The sequence below is a fragment of the Bos mutus genome, chromosome 2 (assembly GCF_027580195.1).
Source record: "Bos mutus isolate GX-2022 chromosome 2, NWIPB_WYAK_1.1, whole genome shotgun sequence".
NCBI lineage: Eukaryota > Metazoa > Chordata > Mammalia > Artiodactyla > Bovidae > Bos > Bos mutus.
In genome coordinates this window covers 39,581,278-39,599,638 of record NC_091618.1, presented here as the reverse complement: position 1 = coordinate 39,599,638, position 18,361 = coordinate 39,581,278, and the positions used below count along the sequence as shown (strand labels likewise).

Genomic DNA, 18,361 nt, shown 5'->3' with positions numbered 1-18,361 from the left:
TTCACATCAAAGGAAGTGAGAAGCTACTGAAAAATGGTGTAGAAAGGTCTACCAGGGTCAATCTTAATTTTAATAAGATCACACTCACTGCAGTTAAGATAAGATTTGGAAGGTTAGAATGGAAGCAGGGAAGAATTTCTTGGTGGTCCAGAGAATTTGGTGCTTTCACTGCTGAAGGCCCAGGTTCAATCCCTGGTTGGGGAGCTAAGATCCCACAAGTCACACCTTGTGGCCAGAAAAAAAAGAATGAAAGCAGAAAACCTGGTTAGGAAGCCACTGTAGTCATCTATGGGAAAAATTACCAGGCTGGGAGAAAAGACAGTGAGGTGAAAGCCAGTCTCAAAATTCAAACACTAACTATGCCAAGTATAAAATAAAGACATAACATTAGAGTGTCTCAAAGGAAAAAGAAGCCAAAAATGTGGATCAAGGACTTGAGCTCATCACTTCCTTCATTTGTATTCACCACAGGGTAGAACCCTAAAAGAACACCATTGTAGTTTCCAGGATATAATGAGGATATGAAAACCTACAGATGATCAGCAGATTGATATCTCATAGGTATGAATGGTCATAGGTAGGAGAAACAATTAAAGGAAACGTACCTATATAACCTAAAGAAAGCTGAAATACGGCTCGATCCACTCACTAAGAACATTCTGTGGGCTAGATTGGTGGTTTCTCAAACTTTGCATGCGTGTAAACCAACTGGAAAGTTCGTGAAATCTCTAGGCCTGACTGGAGAGATTCTGACTCCAGCAGGTCTTAGGCAAGAATCCAGCCAGGGCTCCCCATATCACGCTCGTGATTTGGATGCAAATGGTGTTCCAACCACAGTTTGAGAGATGCTGGGGTCCTGCCCTCAAAAAAGTGAGACACAAGTCACAGGCCCATGAGTCCAACAGTGGAGGTGGGTGGAATCAAGCAGGAGGAATGGTCCAATTTACCTGCAGGATAAGAGTGGGGTTTGGGGAGAGCGGTCATGAAAGGCTTGGAAATAAGTCTCTAGGAGTATAAAGGATTGTTCACACCTAGAAGTCTTCAACAAAGCACAATACAAAACTGTACCCAAAACACTGGCTTTCACCCGTGATCACATGGCTTTGCAGGCCTGCTCCACTTTTTATCAGAAACATGTAAAGGAGTTTCATGTTGTTTTTTTTTTTAACTAACATAATTTAATGAAAACATTTTCTATATTAGAATGTTTCAAGGTATAAAGACCCGTTTATAGCCATATTTTCTAGGGTCCTCAATTTTGGGGACCGTATTAGGCCCATGTCTGTTGAATGAATGGATGGAAATATTAATGCAAGAAATAAGTTGGCACTACTCCATTCCCCAATTTCTTATTCAGAGACATATGATAAAACAGCAAGTTTTTCAGTTAAAAATGTTTCTGATTTTAGGCAGTATAATGGAGTTTAGAAAACCTCTCTAGTAGCTCTTATTCTAAGGACTTCATGAAAGCTTAGTTTTTCACGGAACTTAGTTAGAAATTAAAAGAACCTACCCCAGTCTGTCCTAAAACCACACCTAGACCAATTTCCCTCCCAGTGAAAGGTCAGTAAATAGAAACTTTTAACTCAACGTAGAGTCCAATAGTATATTAACACTTACTTTAGAAGTTTAGCCGGAAATGAACACACGATGAGAACAATGTTAACCATAAAGGAAGCTACAAAAAGGGACAAGAACTTTCCAGACCAAAGTATAGCAACAAAGACTAGGAGAAATGAACAGCTTTTTTAAAAAAAGATAGCACAGCTATGGTCTATGAAGTTCAGGAAGGTCTATCAAAAGATCCCTATCTTCTGAAATTCAAAATGATTTTATTCTTCTGAAACATATCAAAGACAACATGTGACTTCTATGATGAGAATACCAGGAATAAATCAAAAAGCAAATTTATATCCTATAAAATCAAACGGCCTACTTATATAAAGTGATCAGATCTCTCTGAATTTTAGGATGTGAAATAGTTCAAAACGCAAATTATATAACATTCTTCTTCTTCCATAGTGACAGTACTATTTCAGTGTGTATTCACATTCTTAATATACATTTAGTTTTATTGAAAATGAATTTCCTGGATCTAGAAACTTAGACTACGAAAGAGTAATTTATCCAATGACAGATATCAGAAAAAAAAAAAAAATCCCATCTCCTGTCTTCTTAGTCAAGTGATATTTCTAATGGTTTAAATACTGTTACCCAAAGCAAAAAGGCATTGCTTATTAAATGAAGTTTAAATGGAGGACCACATTAATCTAATTTTCTCTAATCTTCTATAGATATTTCAAAGAATCACAGAATGAGAGATAAAAGGGACCATACAGAGCAAAACTGTCCCCTCTAAAATACCGCAGACAGTTGGAAGTGTTGGAAAGATACTCAAAGACCTTCAGGTGCCAGAGTTACTTATTCAGTTGGCTTCCGGCTTTCAAGTTCTGTGAGGACATACAACGGGATTATCTTGTTCACTATGCATCAAGCATACTGCATAAAATATAGAAGAAATTCAATAAATATTTGCAGAAGGGCTGAATTAATGCACCTCTTCATCCTGCAGAGGAGAAACACGAAGCTCAGACAAGTTAGAAGACTGGCCTTGAGGTCAACGTTCCAGACCCTCTGGTCTCATTGCCACTCTACTCATTTTCACCCATGGCCATCAAACCCTCTTCAATAAGGAAAATCCATTCTACTCTGGGCATTTCTGTTACTTTGAGCCAATGGAACTACACAAAGTAAGCCTATTTTCTCTTCTAAATGGCAGCCTTCAAATAATGTGGAAACAAGACGGGTCCTCCCTATCCTGGGTGACATTTGTATGGCAGGGCTTTTTAGTCCCTTAACTATCCTATCGAGTGTCAGTAGATATTTGTTTGTTCCTCTAAAGCAGCATCCATAACTGACATTTCCAGGTGTGCTCTGGCCACAGTGAGGATACGTTCTCTTCTTTCTGGACCTGTTTTGTGCTTGCACTTTGTGTAGCCACAACAGCACAAATGCTGGCTTCCCCAGGGCCTCATCTGTATGACCACATGAGCTGCTATTAGATTAAGTTTCTCCTCTTTCCATCTTTGTAGCTGATTCTCTGAACCTAAGTATAGGACTATCTATTGATCCCTACTAAATCTCATCTGTATGACCACGTGAGCTGCTATTAGATCGAGTTTCTCCTCCTTCCATCTTCACAGCTGACTTTCTGAATATAGGTATAGGATTATCTATTAATCCCTACTAAATCTCACCTCATTTGGTCCATTCTTTTAGCGTGTTTCAGAATCTTGATTGTCACTCAACACATTAGTTGTCCAACCTAGTTTAGAGATAACTGCAAATTTGGTATGTAGGCCTATGATATCTTTATCCATGTAATTATTGTCCTATGTAGACAAATAATAAAACTAGATAATTCTTACATATAGACAGCATATTAAAAGGCAGAGACATTACTTTGCTGACAAAGGTCCATATAGTCAAAGCTATGGTTTTTCCAGTAGTGATGTATGGATGTGAGAGTTGGACCATAAAGAAGGCTGAGTACCAAAGAATTGATGCTTTTGAACTATGGTGTTGGAAAAGACTCTTGAGAGTCCCTTGGACTGCAAGGAGATCAAACCAGTCAATCCTAAAGGAAATCAAGGGTTTTCTGCTTGAAATCAAGACTGCTGCTGAAGCTGAAGCTCCAATACTTTGGCCACCTGATGTGAAGAGCTGACTCATTAGAAAAGACCCCGATGCTGGGAAAGGTTGAAGGCAGGAGGAGAAGGGGACGGCAGAGGATGAGATGGTTGAATGGCATCACTGACGCAGTGGACATGAGTTTGAGCAAGCTCCAGGAGATGGTGAAGGACAGGGAAGCCTGGCGTGCTGCAGTCCATGGGGTTGAAAAGAGTCAGACAGGACTGAGTGAACAACAAAATTCTTATATAGCATTTACTATGTGCCAGGCAATGCGGGAGACCTGGGTTTGATCCCTGGGTTAGGAAGATCCCCTGGAGGAGGGCATGGCAACTCACTTCAGTATTCTTGCCTGAAGAATCCCCACAGACAGAGGAGCCTGGCGGGCTATAGTCCATGGGATTGCAAAAAGTCAGACACGACTGAGCGACTAATCATAGCATATAGCATGTGCCAGGTACTGTTTTAAGCCCTTTTAACCCATTTTATTCTTACTACAAACTTATGGAGTAGATGTGATTATTTTCTCACATCTGAAATTTTAAAATGAAGGTACAGAGAGGTTAAGTAATTTACCCAAAGTCACAGAGTGAGTAGCAGATCTAGGAACTTAGCCAGTCTGATTCCAGAGTCCTAACTCCTAATTACTCAAGTATGCTGCTTCTCACTTTTTTCATGTATCTTTACTGACAACATTCTAGGATGAAAGGAATTTGTTAGTCAATAATCCTTGGGTAAAGCTGTCAGTCATTCACCATTCACAAAACAACATTATTAAAATCTCTGATAACCCAAGTTTCTCCGTCTTGAGGGTTTTTTACCAAATGCTTTTCTGAACACTAAGCATGGATCTGACCTAACTGTCTAGTAATCCCTCACTTTCCTTTGTGCACCCTCAACCAGACTATAATGTCCTAGGGGTCCAGGCCACACCTATGCTTCTCTTGTATCTCCTATCGCACCTACTACATAATGAGCACATAATAGAAATTCAGGTTTTATCTTTGATAGATGGTAGTAAAAGCTGAGATGATGGTCCCCTGAGATTAATTCTCCAGGAAGCAGAAGGACAAAGTTTTAAACGGAAGAGTGAGGAAAGACACTCCTTTAGCACTTTAGCTTTCAAGTTCTCTACAACAGGGTTCTCTGACATGAACACAGCCACGGACGTACGGGTCTCCAAACCACTGGCTTGCCCGCCTTTGTCTCCCAGTCCCATCCAGCCCCCAATACACTTCAGGAGGGGCAGGAGTTCTAGATGTTTTGAAGAGCACAGCATACACCACACTCCTACTCCCATATCCCAAGGTACCTGGAAGAGCATGTGTGTGGCATACATGAAAGTATTAGTCACTCAGTCGTGTCTGACTCTTTGGGACCCCATGGACTGTAGCCCACCAGGCTCCTCTGTCTATGGGATTTCTCAGGCAAGAATACTGGAGTGGGTAGCCATTTCCTTCTCCAGGGGATCCTGCCAATCCAGGGATCGAACCCAAGTCTCCTATACTGCAGGCAGATTCTTTACCGTCTGAGCCACCAGGAAAGCCCCTACATACATGAGGGGTTTAATAAATGCATGTTGAAATAAATCCTCCACTGAAACTCCACTTATGGATTTTACTATCAGAATGCCTCCATGGTGCTAATCAAGGTTGGGCAAATAAAACTTAGCCCTCCAGCACACAAACAAAACGAACTAGAGATTTCTTCTCTAGGAGACAGCAATCAAATACACTCAAAAACAAAATAACTTAGACAATACAAAGTGCAACCCCATGGACTATACAATCCATGGAATTCTCTAGGCCAGAATACTGGAGTGTGTAGCCTTTCCCTTCTCCAGGGGATCTTCCCAACCTAGGGATCGAACCCAGGTCTCCCGCATTGCGGGCGGATTCTTTACCAGCTGAGCCACAGGGAAGCCCAATACAAAGTGAGATGGTTATAATGGACTAAATAGTTCTCATTACTCCAAGCTATTTATGTTTTGAGGGGCACAGCAGAGTCTTCCTAATTGTTTCTTTCTCTTCCAATTGGCTACCTGCCTATTCCTTAAGTCACATAAATCTTCACTGTATTACCATTCCTAATAAGTATGAGACAAATTTGAAAATAGTAGTAAAGAGAGGAATTGGAGCTATCAAGGAAAGTCTATTTCTTTTTTTGTCTCTCATTTTCTTAGGAGGTCTGGCGCTTTGGCTACTAGAGATCCCCTAATTTTTCACATGAGAATCAAAACAGATTTTTGGCCATACTGGAATTTGTTTTTTTTCAAGAATGTAAGTAGTAAGTTGTATAACTTTCCGACTTGGCACTTAAAATGTACAGAACTTATTTTACCTAGACTCGTGCATAATCAGCTCCCAAATTCAATTTCTCTTTTTCTTAAGAATTGCCATTCTGCATGATTTACTCTGAGGCCAATAAGTAACTAACTGTGCCCAAGTCCGAAATACTGCTTACTTCCAGACTGGCAGCTATTTAATGAATAATTAACCACTCCATACTTTCTATCAGGGATGCTTGTATTACCAGGGTAAAGGTATCTTTTATGTCCAAACGATGCCATAAAACAGGCCTTTGCCAGAAAGACGCCCTCATTTATCACATGAAATGCCATGGGGTATTAACAAGGTCGATACTGTTTGTTTAATATATTTTGCTTTCATAGGGGCTTGAAATGATTTGTTTTTGCAGCTGTAACAGAGTTAAATTTGGGATTTAGCTTCAGCTTAGCTAGCTGAGCATATATAACTAGGGGCTATTAATTATCTGCCTAGAGGCCTTTGGTCATCTTCCCACCATTTACAGCAATCTTGGGGTGCTGAATTACACCACAAGCAGCCATGTTCTATCCTAAAATAATCAATCCTTGCTTCTCAGGAACTGAGGGGAGATTTAAATAATTCAAATTTTTATTTCTTATTCTACAACGCCGCCCCCACCTACACACATAAACGTGCACAGATTCTTAAAGTTGAAAGATTAGCTTCAGACATCCGTTCCCACACACGAGAAACTAAAAAAACAACATACAACAAAAAAACCCCACTTCTCTGAGCTTAAAGCACCAATAATCAGCCCTCTTCCCCTTTTCTGTCTTCTCACACTCCTGTTCTGCCTTAAATGGACCAAAGGGAGAGGAGGAAGTTTGCTCGAAGATAAACTTGTCAAAAGCCTGTACTACAATTCTAATTCCTCACTACCTGTTTGTGAATGTCAGCTGGGAGCAACTGCTCAAAAGCTTTGGGGTAAGGGGAGTGGAAAGCAAAGGGGAGAGGAGGGGAAAGAAGGGGTGGGGCAAAGAGAAACTGGAGTGCAATTCAAACAAAAATGAAATCACACCCACACACGCACACACATACACACACACACTCAGACACACAAAAAGAGGGGAAAAAAGGCTCCCCCCACCTCAGGTCCTAACAACATACTTCTTTATCAGAGGTTCATTGTCAATCAATTAGCCGAGGCAGCAGGGGTCTGTGAGGTGGGGGCACCGGGGGGAAACAATGGGCGGCCCTGTTGTATTACTGTTTAATCACTTTTGCTAAATAAATAGAGCAGCCCCGAGGTGCTGTCATGTCAAGGGAATTTATAACAAAAAAAACCTTCATTTTTCATTGGTCATTCCTTTTTTTCCCTTCAGGACAAGAGAGGGTTATTACTGTAGCCTTAAGTTCCATCTTTGTGTTTCTTGCCTTTGATTTCCACTCGGACCCTGCCACTTTCTGGCACTAATTTGTCAGGCTGAACAAAGAGAGGATTTGTACCTCCTGTAAGGTCTCAATTAGGAATGGCTTCTGCTGTATTATGTGCCATTCAGAGAGGACACAATGCCGGTAATTACAGGAATTTGCACTAAATGGCTGAAGAATTCACAGCAAAACTCCCCCCACCCCTTGGGCTTACCCCTCCCAAGGGCTAGGGGGGGTAGAAAAAAGGAAAGTAAAAAGTTCTTAAGGCCAGAGAGATGTAATCACCAAGAGCAGTCCTAAGAGGTTAAACAGCAGCCCAAGGAGTAAAACCATAAAAACTGAAAGTGTGAAATGGTGGAGGGGATCCCCTCAGATCACTGTTTTTCTTGCTGTCTCTTCTGTTAACATTTTCAATTTCGGTTCACAATCAAGAACACTGCCCCACAGTGGGCCTTCCGTTTGCACCTCCAAATCACAAAGCAGTAACACGCTTGGAGACGTGAGTGTTGCCATCTCTTGCCACATCTATAAACAAGGCTCTGGGCTCTTTTAGCATAACACTCAACTGCTATGTTTCTTGATTGTTGGGAAATTACAGGAGAACTATCTGTATATATTACTGCCAGGAAACCAAGTATCTGTTGAGGGGGAATAGGTATGAACACATTTTCTAATTCCAGAAGAAAACTGTGCTACTGCTTTATAATCAAATTGATACAGCATTTTGTGAATGACCTCATTTAGAACCACTTACAGGTACATACCCCATAAATATTTTAATAAGCCGCACAGTTATTTGTTTTAGCATTAATATTTTAAAACTATAGATGCCCTATTGCCAAACATAATTTTGAATCCCAACCAGTGACTTCATTAAAGAAGCATTCCTTACTTTCTGCTAAAGTGCTTCTGTAAAGTTGTACTAAAGCACTAGCAAATTAATTGTTCCTAAATACCACTTTCCTCATGTGCTCCTTTGCCCAGGAACCTTCTGGGACTTCAAGGTCAAACATGAAGTTCAACCTTATCAAACTGCCCTTTTTTGTCGGTCAGAAAAGACACAATGTTTGCAGTTTCATAGACTTCCACTTGGCACCACTCTGCTGCTGCTGCTGCTGCAAACTCGCTTCAGTCGTGTCCGACTCTGTGTGACCCCATGGACTGCAGCCTACCAGGCTTCTCCGTCCATGGGATTCTCCACGCAAGAACACTGGAGTGGGTTGCCATTTCCTTCTCCAGGCACTACTCTGACAGCTCCCCAATCTGACCTGTGGGCCTCGCTTCCCCAGCTCTGCTCACAGTTGCCATTTGGCATTGGTGATGAATCTGGTTCATGTTGGTTTCCCTAGGAGACTGCAAGATCCCTGAGGGCAGGGACCACTGACTCCTCCAGGTACATCTGAGGTTCAGGCATGTGGTCAGAAACTTGGTACACAATAAACGGTGGAATGAATGGAAGAATTTAATTTTCAAAGGCACGTTCTCAGAAAGAAGGAAGAGCGTATATAAGGGCCTTGGAGCCATGAATGAGCAAGAACAGGTTACAGAATAGCAGGAAGACCGCTGTAGCTGGGTTTTCTAGCATCCATGGAGCTGGAGAGGGAGCCATGTAACAAAGCACACATAATCAAACGCAACTATAAAAAGTTCAAGCACATGTTAAGAAATAAATAGTTACGTGCAAGCATGTATTTTCAAAACCATAACCTCAGGCATCTGGGGATGGTCAGGGTCCGTTTTCTCTGCCGGGGCTCTCTAAGTTTCTAAAAAGGATATAGAAAATTCTTCACCTACAGAAAGTATTCAGTGAAATGAGGCCAACTGCACTATTTTGTAGATTTAAAAGCCAACATCTGTAGCTCCCCCGAATAGCAACCGAATGACATCATGATAAAGACCTGCTCAGGGCAATCTTCCACTGTTAAAGTTTATTCATTAGGAATATTTAAAGGGGGAGGGACCAAGTGGACATAAGTCCCTGTAGTCTAAAGAGGCTCACTTAAACAGTGCAATACTGTGAATTAGCTTCTCCCCAAAATGATAAAGAAAGCCAAGATTCAACTAAAAACAGTTTATTGGACTTTTTGACAGCTTGGAAGGTAAACATGCTATGCAACCAGCTCTTTCACTGAATGCATGTCTTTATGAAGATGAAAAGCTAGGGGACACAAGGACTAAATGCACAAACAGCTGGTTTAGATTAACTGTGTTTGTGAGAAACATAGATCAATTTTTCAAGTTCCATCTGTTATAATAATCTTTGATATAAGGAACAGCCTCCTAAGTAACTTAAAACAACATTCAGAGGTTTGCTTACTAAGTTTGGGCCTTTTTCTTTTGAGACTCTGCCCCCTACAGGAGATGGAGTATGCCTATCTGAGTAGGAAACCAGTATTCTGGGCACAGGTATTTAGGAAAATAGAAGCCACGCATAACCCACGTGTACCACAGAGCGACTGAGCGTAGCTGTTTCTGATGGAAGAGGGGACGTGAAGTGAAATTAAACATTTTGCTTGAGAATCAGCCACACTGTACAAATTAGGACTGACTTCTCCCCACGCCAAATGAGAAAGCTACTTGTGCCCCATTAGTACTCCAAACCAAAAGCAAGAAGGTAAAAGTCGAGCAGAGCAAAGGACTCTTAGGCTACCTTACCCTGTCTCTGGGGTCCCTGTTACCACCATCCACAGCCTATTCTCCAGACGGTCAATCAGTGAGCACCCTATTCACACAGCAAACGGTGGCATCCTAAAACATGGACCCTAAAGCAGATGCTCTGGGGCTTTCCAGGTGGCGCTAGTGGTAAAGAACCCACCTGCCAATGCAGGACACATAAGAGACTCGGGCTCGATCCCTGGGTTGGGAAGATCCCCTGGAGGAGGGCACGACAACCCACTCTAGTATTCTTGCCTGGAGAATCCCATGGACAGAGGAGCCTGGTGGGCTACAGTCCATACGGTCGCAAAGAATCTAGCAGGCACACACAAAGAAGCTGCTCCAGGTCCTATCCCAGCCCATTATGTGATCCTTTCCCTACTCTTTTCCACTTAGCTTCCGTCTCCCTGTCTCTTCCACTCACCTTTCTATGCCTTTTTCCTGTTCTCCTTTCTCCAACTGCCAGATGTGGTATACCTGCCGAACGGTACCCTCTGCCTGTATTTCTCCTTCCTCTGGGTGTTAGAGATGCTACTCAGGTAGCCCAAGGTGTATGCAGGGCACATTCCATCAGGAAGCAGACTTAGGACAGGAAGGTGAAGTAGAGGGCCACAAAGGGATCATTCTGTGTAACACCTGAGGCTTTTCTTCCCTCTTTTACTAGGAAGGTCCCAATTCATACTCTGGTCTCCGCCTTGAAAATGAAGCTGGGCTGTTCTCCCCGATTCTAATAACACAGCAGATTTGTTGCCCTCCTCAGCAGTCTAAAGCCACAGGAGTGTACCACAATTCCAGCACATCCATAGAGCAAGCACTCATAAATTATTATTGACTGGCTGAACTCTGAAATATAATATATGCACTAGTAAATGAAGACACTGCAATGTCAATAATTTCTAAAAACTGTGCTAAAACCAGCATCTCCTTATTTCAAAAACCTTTCCTGAAAGTAGCTGGCTGACTTAACACAAGGTCACACAAGCTTGCAGCCGTGTGCACCTCACCCAGTATGGCTCAGAGTTGCTGGTATCTCCCAGCCCACCCTGCAAGTGTCGGCTCCCAAGCTACTGAGGCCCTCCAGACAAAGCATGGATGATTTACTTAATCCCCGCTTTGAGTAAATTATTTTTCAATAGAAGAGGCGACCATCATAACTAAGGTAAATTCAAAGGTTCACTGTGCCACTGCTATCTGGCTTTTCTGAATGCAGGAAGGGGCATGAAATTGAAAATCTGCTCTTGACTGGTGGTAGGTTTCTTGTTCATTTTTAAGCAACATACTTAAATCTGATACACCTGAATTGAAATTTTCCAAATCAAGCTTCCATTTAAAGCTACCTCCATGGTAAATTTCTTGTGACAAATTGCATGGGGTTTAATCAAAGGGAAAGGCTTGCCAGGTGGCACAGTTGGTAAAGAACCCGCCTGCCAGTGCAGGAAATACAAGAAACATGGGTTTGATCCCTGGGTTGGTAAGATCCCCTGGAGTAGGAATGGCAACCCACTCCAGTATTCTTGCCTAGAAAATCCCATGGACAGAGGAGCTTGGCAGGCTATGGTCCACGGGGTCACAAAGAGTCAGACTCGACTGATCACACAAGCATGTATAGTGAAAGGGAAATAATTTGATTTTGCTCATAGGAGATAAACAGACTTGGTTTAGTGAGAGATGCGTGCTTTCTGGTTTACTGTTTGCGGGAAGGTGAGAGGAATGGTGAGTAGGGGAGAGAAGCAATAACAGGGTTTTAAGGACTACCAGATAACTGGGCCTTGGCCTCCACCTTGGGTCTTGCCCTCCACAGCAGTTCTGGTAGCCCCAGGAGTCCCAAGAATGAGGGCCCAGCCCATCGTGACTCAGAGGTCACCTGCTGATTCATCATCGCCCTGCACTTGGCCATCTCCAGGTTCTCTGTCAAGGCTGACTTTCTGGAGTCTTCCTTAACAGAATCTGACAAGGTCATGATCAATGACAGTTACTGACTATGGATGCTTTCCTTACCTAAGGAATGCCAGCAGTCAGCTTTGGGCATGGATGTCTCTTAGGAGACAGTCTACATTCCCAGTGACCTTGATTTAAGAAGGCAGAGGAAATGGAATCACAGAGGACTCAGGAAGTCTACATTCTAGCCTGCTTATGCTGCAGCCGAGTCATTTTGATTCAGTGGGTAGATCACAGCTGCTTCTACTTACTTCATCAGAGTGGCATGAAGATGGATAGATGGTTTACTATAGCAAACTCCTTAAAGGAGGGGCTTCCCTGGTGGCTCAGACAGTAAAGAATCTGTCTGTAACATGGGAGAGCCCGGTTCGATCCTTGGTCGGGAAGATTCCCTGGAGAAGGGAATGGCTACCCATTCTAGTATTCTAACCTGAGAAATCCCATGGACAGAGGAGTCTGGCGGGCTACGGTCCATGGGATCACAAAGAGTTGGACACGACTTAGTGAGATGCAAGAGGTATTGGGGACTGGCTTCTCAAAGGGATTTTTCAAGTGAATTCCATTTGCGGGATTCAGAATTTTGTTCTTTAATGAGTTTTAGGCTGAAATGCTGTTTCATACCTGCACATTTGAAACTCTGAGCAGTGAGCCCTCGTTCCAGAGACAAAGTCGTCAGGATGCTAAGGAAGCTAGTAGTCACCGACTGGCGTTTGTTCTTCCTGAGTTCGTGCCCACCCATCTGATCCCTGGGTTTGGTCCTCAGCGTGACCTGCAGGTTCTGTTCTGAGCTCCTTGCCGTGTTGGCAGCTGTTTTCAGGGCCTCCATCCACTCCTGAGCCCTCTGCCGCGTCTCAGCACGGAGGCGGAGGATATCTTGGGGGAAAATGACTTGAAAGCAAGAATCACAGTCGTCCAGGTGGTCCAGTTGGACGGCCAGACACACGTCCACGTTGTAGCTCAGCAGGGGGTCCTCGTCCAGCTTGCCCGGCGGAAAGGCCATCAGGCAGGTCCTGCTCAGCACAAACGTAAATGCCTTCCAGTTGTTCTGCATGGTCAGCCTGTACAGTGTCCCGGATTTGAGGATGTTTTGATACTGTTTGGGGCTATCCAGCACAGGGGATGGCATGAGCAGCTCGCGGGATTTCTTCTGTAAACAATGATTCTGTGGACAGTCCACATGATGGCCAAGCCCCGGGGAGTTGGCCAGCTCTCCCAGCCGGCCCATGTAGGCTGGTGCGGCCGCATGCACACCTTCCCAGAGCTTCTGCCCCCAGTCCAAAGCCTCCCACGGTGACTCTGCCTTTAGCTGCAGCTGAGTGTTGTCATACAGGACGGTGTCCACCAGCCTGGCCTCAAGGTTTCCCAGAACGGATATGCTCTGGAAGTGGGACAGCTGGTACGTGGCGTAGAGGTTCTGATTCCCACTGCTGTCGAGGCTGTAGAAGTATAAGCTGTAGGGGGAGAGCTCGGCGTAACAGCTTTGCCAGTAACTGTCATGGTCCTTCCGAATCTCCAGGTAACCCTTCTTCAGGATGTTCGGGAATGCTGGCTTGTGTTCTAGAAAGAAAGGAAAAAAAAAAGAAGTAATGTATTAATCCGTGAACATGAATGAACTGAATGAGATGACAAGGCAGGTGCCAGAAAACAAACAGATCAGCCTAACCTGCTGACTCAAACCAAACACAATATTAAAGAGAGGTAGTAAAAATTCCAGGAGAGTGTCTAATCAACAAGATGTAATTGACGGAAACCCTCACATCTGAAGAACTTACCTAGGGTGCAATTCTGACTGCAAAAGTAAGTACTGGGTGGCTGGGGGTTCGCTGCCAATGAGACAGGCAGAAGCCTGTTCGAAAAACAGAAACACTGGAATGACCGGGGTTATGCTCTGCGGGCCCATTAAACAACCGCTTTTTGCCAGAATTTCTTGTTTTCTAGGTAACGTTCTTTTGTTGCTGGTTAGTCACTCAGTCATGTCTGACTCTTTTCGACCTCTATGGACTGCAGCCCACCAAGCTCTCTCCTCTGTCCACGGGATTTCTACGGCAAGAGTACTGGAGTGGGTTGCCATTTCCTTCTCCAGGGGATCTTCCCGACCCAGGGATTGAACCCGTGTCTCCTGCATTGGCAGGCAGATACTTTACCACTGTGCCACCAGGGAAGCCCAATGTTCTACAAAGCACCAAATATGAGAGAAAGAATGCTCCTCCTGCCACTTGACCTAACTCCCTGACAATACTCATCTTTCTTTAGGTTGGTAAAGACAGGAAGGGCCAGTGCAAAGAACAGAGCGTGATGCATGCTGCTCACAAACTCCTGTTTCTCAGACACTCCCATCAGTCTTCAAGGCCCGTCCAGGGGCCTTCTGGTTCATGACCAGTTCTCCAGACATGACTCAACTAGCTTACTTCTTAGGTGTCTGCTTGGATAGCAGTTCCCTCCCCTCTCTGAACCTGCTTACGCTATTCGCTTCGCTTGAAGCGCCCCTTCCTCCACTTCCACCAGCTACCACACACTTACCCATCACTCAAGGAGCCTCTCTTCTAGAAGGAGTCTGCCCTGACTCCCCCAACCCCACCCCCTAGTCTGCCCACACACACCCCTGGGTCAGTATCAGTGATCCTTACTACATTATTCTCTTCTAATGGGCTCTTCTCAGGCTGTATTATAATAATTTATTTAAATATCTGAACAAACAAAATAAATGTTGATGTTTTTAAAGAAGTGTGTCTTCCCTACTGGACTATAAGCTCCACAGAGGTCAGGGGCGAGGTCTGTCCTGCCATCCTTAGGTCACGGTACATAGTGCAATGTCTGGCACATAGTGGGTAAAAGTAAAAGTGAAGTAGCTCAGTCGTGTCTGACTCTTTGCGACCCCATGGACTGTAACCTACCAGGCTCCTCCGTCCATGGGGTTTTCCAGACAAGAGTACTAGAGTGGGTTGCCACTGCCTTCTCCAGGGGATCTTCCCGACCCAGGGATCAAAGCCGGGTCTCCCACATTGTAGGCAGACGCTTTACCCTCTGAGCCACCAGGGAACATAGTGGGTACTTAGTAAAAATTAGAATAGAAATAAAGCTTCTAGAACATAAAGCTTCTAGCATAATGCCCAGCATATAGTAGGTCTAACTCCCTTCCATTCTTTTCCCCTCTTCCCCAAAAGTTCATCTGGTCATGCCATCTCTAATGATTAGCTGCCATAGATACAGATGTCACACTTTAATAAAACGGGACTGTCACTTGGGAGATGTCCTGATACTTTCATCGGCGTGAAAATGAGGTAGCTCTCCTCCCTAGTAAAGTTTTTCATTTCTGAGATGTTTCTCAACCTTTTTGCTGACACATCGGAGACAGTCATAAACTAATTGAGTCACTCCCTAAAGAAGACAAATCACATTCCCAAAGGGGTAGGATTTCTGATCTTGGATGGAGAAAAAAAGTAAAAAAGAGTAACACAGATCTAGATCTTAAAATAGCAAACCAAAAGAGAAAAGGAGAGAAATGCGGCAGAGAAAAGCTAATTTCACCTACTTTACATCTCTGGTCCTGACATTCATTAGTATTTCTGTGCTAACTCAAAAGCCATTAATTTCTTGAAACCTGCACTAATCCCTTTGTAGAGAGAGATGATGGAAGACTATTCTCAGGTTATCTTTCTTTTCTGATAATGCAATAAGAGAGGCAGTGCTGTTAGACACACTGCTGTGGCCTCCTCCCTCTCATTTCCATCAGGTGCCGATGACAGTTCAACCTTTTCCATAACAAGACCCATAACCACGCATCCCTCCATCCCCATCCCTCCTGAGACCCAACAGCTCAGCTACGCATTCCTGAGCAAAAGAAAAACCATCTCTCTTGCTTTTAGCTAGGAAATTTCCTCTCCTTTTCTCTCCTCCCTGAGAGCTTTTTACAACAGCTACCACAAATTATTAAGTCTAACTTTAACTGGACCTAAACCAGAAGCACACCTCGCTCCTTTCTGATTGTATAAGCTAGGGTGTGTGTGTGTGTGCTCAGTCATTCAGTTGTGTCTGACTCTTTGTGACCTCATGAACTGTAGCCCTCCGGGCTCCTCTGTCCATGGGATTCTCCAGGCAAGAATACTGGAGCGGGTTGCCATTTCCTCCTCCAGGGGATTTTCCTGACCCAGGGATTGAACCCACGTCTCCTGCAATGGCAGGCAGGTTCTTTACCACTGAGCCACCTAGGAAGCCTTTATAAGCTAGGAGAACAGATGCCAGCTTGGGTGGACTAAATGGAAGTCTAGTAAGGAGTCTCAAAAGTTCCCCCACCTTCTTGCTGCAGAATAAGGTAAAGAATGCACAGTGTTTTAATATTTTCTTCCTACCTCAGCTCAGCCCTCTCTAAATAGGTATGTTAAACTGAGAAAGAGAAGAGGGGGGTTAATCATAGGATATGACCCATCCTTATAGACTGCAGTTTGTAGTGTAATTTCTTGAAAAAGAAGAGAACAGATGTGATTAAAAAACTATTCTCAGAGTGTACTCCTTTCTGGAGGGCCTGTTTATATCAAACCTTATCAGTATGTTGTGTGTGAAGTATGAATTATCATTGACTGTAGAGGGCTGGAGAACTACCATTTCTCTTTAATCCCTTGCTGTTACTTTCTGCTGAATCTATCTTGAATATTTTTGCTATTGACAAATCAGAAGTTATACACTTAGATCTAAGCTTCCATTAATTTCCATAGGTCAATTTTTATTTCCCCAGACCACATCATTTCATCACCTACATTTTTCTAAAGTGTCCCATTTCACAAATGAACAATATTATCTCTGTCTTAACTAATATCATAAATGATTCAGGTCGAACTTCTGACAAAGATTATCACCATTTCCCCAATGAAAACAGAAAGGTGATCAAAATGAATCACTGTATCTATAAATTTCATACTGAAACTACAAGAGACTAATTCTCTCATGAAAAAGAGCAAGGAACAAGACAAAAGCATAAAAAGAACCTGAGAGTTCTGTTTCCCCACTGCTTTCCACTGTGGCCAGTTATGAAGTCTTGGCTCAGTTCCTCCTCAACAAAGATCCCTTTTCACTCTCCTTGTCCCATACTACTCAGAGCAGTGGCTTAAGGATAAAACTTGCCACTGACTGAAGAGGAAAAGGGGATTTCCGCCCCACCTTATGCACCTGATTCATTTCTGTACTGCCAGCCCACCAAAGAGTTCCTCTTTTGCCATTATTTCCTCTCTCTGTTCTCAAAAAAAAGTTTCCATTCTCATAGCCACCATCTTAATCAAGACCTTAAATGGGCTCCCATGGTGAGTCCTCCCTTTCTGGGCCACTTATAACCTTTCTCATGCCTCCCCAACAGCCCAAAATCCTGCACAAGTTTCCTAGTCCTACATAACAAAGTTCAAACTCCTTACGTTGACCGTAACACATTTTCCTATGGACCCAACCCTCAGTCTAAAAAAATCACCAAGCTTCCACACTATTGGTGGGAATGCAAACTAGTACAGCCACTATTGAGAACAGTGTGGAGATTCCTTAAAAAACTGGAAATAGAACTGCCATATGACCCAGCAATCCCACTGCTGGGCATACACACCAAGCAAACCAGAATTGAAAGAGACACAAGTACCCCAATGTTCACTGCAGCACTGTTTACAATAGCTAGGGCATAGAAGCAACCTAGATATCCATCAGCAGACAAATGAATAAGAAAGTTGTGGTACATATACAAAATGGAATATTACTCAGCTATTAAAAAGAATGCATTTGAATCAGTTTTAATGAGGTAGATGAAACTGGAGCCTATTACACAGAGTGAAGTAAGTCAGAAAGAAAAACACCAATACAGGATATTAATGCATATATATGGAATTTAGAAAGATGGTAATGACTACCCTATATGCAAGACAGCAAAAGAGACACAGATATGAAGAACAGATTTTTGGACTCTGTGAGAGAAGGTGAGGTGGGATGATTTAAGAGACTAGCACTGAAATATGTATATTACCATATATGAAATAGAGTCCAAGTTCAATGCATGAAACAGGGCACTCAAAGCCAGTGCACTGGGACAACCCAGAGGGATGGGGTGGGGAAAGAGGTGGGAGGGGGTTCTGGATGGGGACAGGTGTACACCCGTGGCTGATTCATTTCTATGTATGGCAAAAACCACCACAATACTATAAAGTAATTAGCCTCCAATTAAAATAAATAAATTAATTTTAACAAAATCACCAAGTTTCTGCTATTGTCTCCTCTCCAACTCATGCTTTGTGTGTGTGTGTTTGCTGGAATATTTTTGAAAGCAAATTGCAGACATTTCATCATTTCTAATGTCAATACTTCAGGCTATACCTCCAATCTAACAGATAAGAACTTTACAATATATATCA

At 43.2% G+C, this 18,361-nt stretch overlaps 1 protein-coding gene across 3 annotated transcripts in view; it reads right to left on the bottom strand.

The window, feature by feature from the left end:
* The window catches only part of PLEKHM3 (pleckstrin homology domain containing M3), a 223,240-nt gene that overhangs the window by 157,912 nt on the left and 46,967 nt on the right, over positions 1 to 18,361 (bottom strand). For all 3 annotated transcript variants that reach the window (XM_070387515.1, XM_070387529.1, XM_070387524.1), the window contains exon 3: positions 12,603 to 13,538. In XM_070387515.1, the coding sequence (XP_070243616.1) occupies positions 12,603 to 13,538 (936 nt within the window). The remainder of the gene's footprint in view (positions 1 to 12,602; positions 13,539 to 18,361) is intronic.